We start from the raw sequence: 7,561 nt of genomic DNA, 5'->3' as shown, positions 1-7,561 counted from the left end.
ATACCATACTGGATTGAAGAAAAGGGAGAAAGAAAAAGTTCATAAAGCCCAAGTATTCTCTCCCTCAGCTTCCTGGCTACCATGTTTTTCTCAGGTATGCCCACCTTCCCATGCCCTTAGCTGAAATCCTGAGCTACGATAAATCATTGCTTTGTTCTCCCTCAGGCATTTGCCCTAATGGCAAGAAAATGATTAGTACCTCCTTTATCTGCTTATTAACAATATATAAATTCCTTATTCTTATATTTAGTATTCTTAAATGTACCCATTGGCCATTCTTAAAATTACCCATTGGAAGAGGTATATGTTTAATTGTGTTATTATGTTTAATTGTGTAAGTGACATTCAGAAGACAATGGAATTCATGGTTTGGTGACTTAAAATTATTCACTTCCAAGGTCAACCATATGGCCTGCTGTAATGCATCAAAATCCAGACCATGGTGAGAAGTGGGCTCAATGTAGCTATAAAACTTTCTGAAGCATTAATAACCAAACAGTTCTCAACTGTCTGTAACTTAAAGGTTCTCTGAGTTTATCTTTCAGACTGTTGTAAAAAAAATACATATATGTATACACACACACACACACACCTTTACCTACCTTATTCATAGTTTTATGTGGTTTAGTTAGCCACTCTTTGGATAACCCAAACCAAAGGTATAAAAAAGATGAAGGTGACTGAGTTCTGATCACTGAAGTCTTTAAGAAAGGATAAATTACAATGATTTTTTGAGATCTACTTTATTCAAAGAAGTAGAAAGGCACCAAATTCTTATAGAACATGAATTCTTTTTTGATGGGAAATATCTATTTCATTGACATAAACAGACATTTTTGAGTAAATGTGTTTTAAAGAATTTGCCCGAGACAAACTCTTCCGACTTTCTAAAGTCATCTGCTGGGTCTCTGACAGCAGTAAGGGGCAAGGCAGTACAACAATCCAATTCTAAGCTCACTTTTCACTTTAAGTTATTCCAGAATTATCTTTAGGTTATCTATGCATAAACATTAGTGCTAAATCTAATTACTTATTTGCTGTTACGACCATCATAACAAATATTTTAGCATGTATGTAAGTCAGGTTGTATTTACCCATTAGAAGAGCTAATATTTTATGTTTAAACAACTAAATGTATATATGAAGGACTTGAACTGTTTCTGTGATTTTAAGTAAATCAACTCTTTAAAAAGCATGAAGAAATAAAATAACTTCCCCTAAGCTGTAGTAAGGGTAATAATAAGTTGGATTTGAACCTGAAGAGATGCAGAAGTAAACTTTATATAAAATTCCAAATTTGAATTTAGTCTCTTCATTGTCTAATATTTGAAAATATAGCATTATCAAGAATTGTAATGTAGGACCTGCTATTCACAGGTCATTTCTAACAAACCACATGTCAGCTCATGGATTTCTTTCTGTAGGCAGATCTGTTATACACAAAACTTTGGATTTCATTTTAACATCCAAAGACAATCAGGTTGAAAGTTTTAAAAAGTAAGAATTTAATAATGAATATTTAGAAACGTGATACACACAAGCAGCATAGCAATATAAAAATGCATACAATTTTAACTACTTTTTAAAGAACCCTTAATATGGATAGGTGACAAGAATTTTAACAGTTACTGAATATTTAGAGGGGGACTCATTTTAAATATCATTTGGCCATGCAAATAAAAAAATAAATATGACAAATATATGGATTTTTGAAGTATAAATTGACATATAAATCTATATATTCTTAATAGTTTTCATTAAAGCATCTTTGAAGCATTCTATAACATGAAGTTGAAAACTCAGATGTAAAGAAAGGCATGATGTTTATTTAGAATTGTGTAACTGATACACCAAATACATAAAAGTATACAAGACATTAAACAAAGTGGTAGAGCTAGTTATTTTATTCTCTATGTCACTGACATCAGAAAATCACACGCTGGGACTGGGCAAGGATGTACATGCCAGTATTCCCAGGCACACAGGGAGCTGGGACAGGATCACTTGAGCCACTGAGTTCAAGACCTGTTTGAGCAACATTATAAGGCCTAGTCACAAAGAGGAGGGTTGGTGAATGGGACTACTCACTAGAAGAATTAGACTCCCAATTTTAAATGCTAGTAGAAAAAACCAAAAACTATAGTAGCCATTTAGAATTTAACTCCACTTTCCGAGGAGTGGTGAAGGAGAAACATAAGATTGTCAAAGCTTTGTTAGAACTTATAACAAGTAGATTTGTAAAATGTTGAAAATTAAACCTCCATCTTTTTATATCTGCACACAATCGTGCCTCTTGTGGTTTTGTGTTTGTTTTTGTATTTTTTAAAATTCAGATATCCAAAGTGCTAAACCATAAGATAGTAAACTGGGCTTAAAATGTTTACATTCTCACTTCTTCAAAATGACAGCTCTGAGGCAGCTGGGGATGTGGAGATATCTATTATATCTTCTCATCTGCATAGTTTCATGTACTTAAGAAATATTAATTTGATCATAAACTTGATAGAATTTACTATTTATATTTTCAACAGAATATATTCCTTAGTGGAATTTAAGCCATAAAAACTTAATTAGGTTGTATTACTAATGTACAAATTGAACACAAGAGGGAAAAAAAGACCTTTCCTGAACTAATTTAGGGCAGTGGTCCTAAACTCTAATTATAGATGAGAATCACTCAAAGAGGTTTTGGAAAGACTGAAGCATGATTCAATTTCAGGAAAGCTCCCAATTGATTCTACTATGAAATGAAGTTGGGTATCACTGATTGGAAATAATTAATAACTGCTATTCAAGATGGATGATTTTAATAAATTAAAATTCAAGTATGAGTACTTTCTTTGTGACAGACATTTTTATGGGTGCTAATAAAGATTTTTTTCTAAAAAATTATTGGATATTAATATTTATCTTAATCACTTAACTAGCTATATAAATTTACTAAAATAGACTTCAAACTTTTATTATGTTTGCTATCGTAAAAGGTTTCCTTTGACTTTACTTACTGAGCTGTCCTCTACTTAGAATTCTAATTGTAGTGATTATCAGCAAAAGCTTTTCAAGAGATATACAGAGAGAACAGTAACTTCATCTTCAAGTTATAGTACATGAGGTATTCTCCACTCCATATCTGAAGTCACAAAGGTACACTCTACAAACTGAAACAAGATACTATTGATGGTTACCAAAATCTCCTGGGTCAAGAACTAACACCCACTGGCTTTAACTAGAGTTAAATTATCTTAAAAAAAAAAAAAAAATCTATGTCAGGTCCTCTGGGAAGCTGAAAGGAATGGGTCTTTAATGCAGAACATGCTTCTTGTGACCTATTTATGGTTTCTAAGATATAATTAGAGATTAGTTAACTTAAGGGAACTAACAACTTAAACTAAAAGTTTAAAATTTTTATGAAAGATCAGTAGTTAAAATAAATACTTAATAAAATATATACCATAAGAAGAATCTAGTGTTTAAAAGTAAATGTCACATTGTGTTGCCTTCAGTTAAACAAAACTGAGTGTAGTGGCTTAGGAAGAGATTAGTTAGTCTAAAGCTTACAGCCAAGAAGCAGAAGACTTCGGGGAGCAAGTGTCAATGAGTAGTCATGGTTATGTAGCTTATGTTAGAACACTCTCAGTGTGAAAGAGAGAATAGAGTATTAGTGAGCACCACTAGGAGTGTGGATGTAGAACACTTTTCCTGCTTAATGCTTATTTTATAGTGAAGGACAAAATGCATTCCTAAGGTAACATGTCATCTACGTGATGCATGAGTCACTTTAAAATGTTTTTTCTACCATTCCTTCTAAATCCCAATCAAAGAACACATAAAGAAAAGAGTATGCATTTGCAGTACAATGTCCCTTGGTTTATGAGAAGAATTATTGAAGCAAAAAAGAATGTCTTCAATGAGTATCAGTCCATTCCTGGATCCGAAGAGGTAAAGAAAAATGAAAAAGAGTTAACAAATGGGAATTCACAAACCCCAGTACATTCTGGACTTATCTCCAAGGGTTCATCTTTGATACCCCATGTTATTTTAATTCAGATTAGTAGAAAGACTTACCAGTACTTTCCCACCTTTGTATAATAAACCCACACCTTTTTCTTTCTATAAAAAATATTTCAAGTTGTGACCCAGAATTTGTGATTTCTCCTTTAGTCACCCAAATTAAAATTTGTGTCCTATCTTATAAAACATATATTCTGGGACAGATAGGTCTTCAATGAAACTCTCATTTTGATCCTGTGTGGAGGATCTCATGCAGTTTCTGAAAAACCTGTCAGTATATATTCTTGACATTTTTCAGTCTCCAGTATAAGCAAACACATGATATAGACTCAAGGTCTTGGAAACATTGTTACATGATACAGAATTAGCATTATTCACCATTTAAAATACGTTCAATTTCTTCTAGCCTTTTCAAAGCAGCAACTCTTTTCTTCTCAATCTCTTTGATGTCTTTTGTTGTTTTATGAGGGGCATCTTGGTCTGCATTTTCAGTTGATTGCTTGTTGGATTTAGAGTTTCTGTTATCATTTGTTTTTATGATTTGTGGTGGTCTGGATTCACTGATGATTTCTTTTACATCCTCTGGAGGGAGTTCATCTCTTTCTTGTGTACCTGAAGTCTTATCAACTGGGGACAGTGGCTGCTCCACAATACCAGAAGAGGAGATTTTATCCCTGACTATATTCAAATGGCGTTGAATATATTCCTCATGAGGTGCTAATGCCAATGTTTCAACTAGACATCTTTCAGCTTTTAATAACTCCTTCTCTTCAAAGTACACAACACACAGATTGTGCTTTCCTTGCACATTGGTTGGATCCATTTCCAGTATCTTTTCAAAACATTTTTTAGCTCCAGGTATATCCTTCTTTTGGTTCATTAGAATGTCTCCTTTTAAAATGAGACCCTTGGTATGGTCAGGGTAGTATCTGAGCAGCTCTTCTAAGATTGGCAATGCCTTTAACTCCTTAGCCGTCTGCGAATACAGGAGCGCCAGGTTAAACAAAGCACTTCTGAAGTCAGGCTGTAGTTTGATAGCTTTCTTCATCCAAGTCTCAGCTTCAGAATCCTTTTTGTCGTCCATGGCAAGCATCCCCAAATTGAAATAGCCATTAGCATCTTGTGGCTCTTCATTTATGTAATTTAGAAGCCGTTTTCTAGCTTCAGGTCTGAGTTTAACTTCACCTAAAAGTAATTTTATTTAAAGAAGATAAACTATCAATGAATGAACCATTTAGGTATTTTGTTAGATTATAAAATACAGCAATAAAGCAACTTATTTTCATATATACATAAAAAAGTAGATAACAAAATAGGGAAGACAATGTGATTGAAACATTCAAACGATAAAATTATCCTTTTCAATCAGTACTCCAGATGCCAAGAGAAGAAATTTCATTAGTTTGGAATCTAATAGGACATTAGAGAGAGTAGATACATGTATGACAAAGGATTTTCAAAGATGTGCATTCAGTTGTGTTAGTATTTTGAAATTTATATGCCAAACAAGTTTTTTAATGTCTCTGAGTTAATTTATTGAATTTTCTAATAAATATAGGACATGTGTATGTATTTATGTATTTATGTATATATACATAATGAGCAATTTTTATCATTATATAGAAAATATATATAGAATAGAAAATACTAGCTTTCAATTCTGAAAAGTTTAGAGAAATAAATTCAACAAGTAACAAACTAAAGAAGATATTTACAACATAAAAATGAATATAAATAATTTTATGCTGTCTTGTAAAGGAAAATATTCCCACATAAAATAGGGTTTAAAGACACTATTGTGATTAATACTAGTTTGCTAGATTATAGAAAATACTAGAAATGACAATAGTTGAAAAACTATAAAGATATACAAAGAATTTTCTCTTAAGCCACAGTAAACTGAGATTGAAAAATGATAATGCTCTGGTATCCTTAAATATAGTTACATTTTTTCACAATTTCTGCAGTATTTAGATTTCATATTTACTATATAAGAATTTTTATTATGTTTATATGAGTGATATTATATGCTGATATTATCGGTACTGGCTGATAGTTTCTGAAAAGTTAGTTTTACCATACTCTAGAAAAATGTGCAAGTAAAACTGTCATATATGCCTCTTCATGTCACTTGAAAGGACTTTATGGTGAGATTTTAAATATTCTTATTATAAGTTGTGTTATGTACATTATTTTGCAATAAACAGCCTGTTCACAAAATATTTACTATGGGTTTTACAGTATTTTAATTGATTAAATAGCGGCATATTTTCAGGAAACTTACCTGATTCCTGCATTAAAATAGCAGAATTGAACAGTGCTAGCTTATGCTTGGGGTTTAGTTCCAAAGCTCGATTAAAGTTCTTCAGAGCTTCATTTGGTTCTTTAAGTTCAATATAAACAATTGCTAAGTTGTACCACAGATCTGCATTATTTCTGTCCAGCTCTAGTGCTTTAAGATATGCTTCCTTTGCTTTGAGAGGCTTATTCATTTTTAAAAGCAATTCTCCTCTGTGGGAAACAAACAGACAAGGATTACCTTACTTTTTTACTATGCCACATCATAAAGACCTCTCTAGACAAAAACAGTCTCTTTAAAAATCACTTTCTGAAATAAGCTTCAAGTCTGAAGTCCATTTCAGCAAATCTAGTTGCATATGCTTTCAGACATTATAAGAGAAAAGTGTATGCCTGACTGAGCAGTAAGTGTGAGAAGCAATCAAAAAGGATGAGAGGAAAAAAGTGCTCATGGATGAGTCTTTTTTTTTATTCGATATATTTTTTATTTACATTTCAAATGATTTCCCCTTTTCTAGCCCCCCACTCCCCAAAAGTCACATAAGCCCCCTTATCTTTTCAATATTGTACTTGAGGTACTAGCTCGGGCAATTCGACAACATAAGGAGGTCAAAGGGATACAAATTGGAAAGGAGGAAGTCAAACTATCATTATTTGCAGACGACATGATCGTCTACCTAAGTGACCCAAAGAACTCCACTAGAGAGCTCCTACAGCTGATAAACAACTTCAGCAAAGTGGCAGGTTACAAAATCAACTCAAGCAAATCAGTGGCCTTCCTATACTCAAAGGATAAGCAGGCTGAGAAAGAAATTAGGGAAATGACCCCCTTCACAATAGCCACAAACAGTATAAAGTATCTTGGGGTGACTCTTACCAAACATGCGAAAGATCTGTATGGCAAGAACTTCAAGACTCTGAAGAAGGAAATGGAAGAAGACCTCAAAAAATGGGAAAACCTCCCATGCTCATGGATCGGTAGAATCAATATAGTTAAAATGGCCATTTTGCCTAAAGCACTATACAGATTCAATGCAATACCCATCAAAATCCCAACTCAATTCTTCACAGAGTTAGAAAGAGCAATTATCAAATTCATCTGGAACAACAAAAAACCCAGGATAGCTAAAACTATTCTCAGCAACAAAAGAAAATCTGGGGGAATCAGTATCCCTGACCTCAAGCAATACTACAGAGCAATAGTGTTAAAAACTGCATGGTATTGGTACAGTGACAGGCAAGAGGATCAATG

At 33.0% G+C, this 7,561-nt stretch overlaps 1 protein-coding gene across 2 annotated transcripts in view; it reads right to left on the bottom strand.

Moving 5' to 3' along the window:
- Window positions 1–1,481: 1,481 nt before the first annotated feature.
- Window positions 1,482–7,561, bottom strand: part of Tmtc3 (transmembrane O-mannosyltransferase targeting cadherins 3) — a 57,448-nt gene continuing 51,368 nt past the window's right edge. For both annotated transcript variants that reach the window (XM_052165893.1, XM_052165894.1), the window contains 2 exons: window positions 6,296–6,522; window positions 1,482–5,196 (listed from right to left, as the gene is read on the bottom strand). In XM_052165893.1, the coding sequence (XP_052021853.1) occupies window positions 4,382–5,196; window positions 6,296–6,522 (1,042 nt within the window). In that variant the 3' untranslated portion in view covers window positions 1,482–4,381. The remainder of the gene's footprint in view (window positions 5,197–6,295; window positions 6,523–7,561) is intronic.

This window comes from Apodemus sylvaticus, chromosome 20 (genome assembly GCF_947179515.1).
Source record: "Apodemus sylvaticus chromosome 20, mApoSyl1.1, whole genome shotgun sequence".
In the NCBI taxonomy this organism is placed as follows: Eukaryota; Metazoa; Chordata; class Mammalia; order Rodentia; family Muridae; genus Apodemus; species Apodemus sylvaticus.
Note: the sequence above shows the minus strand (reverse complement) of the source record. Positions and strands in the feature narration are given on the sequence as shown.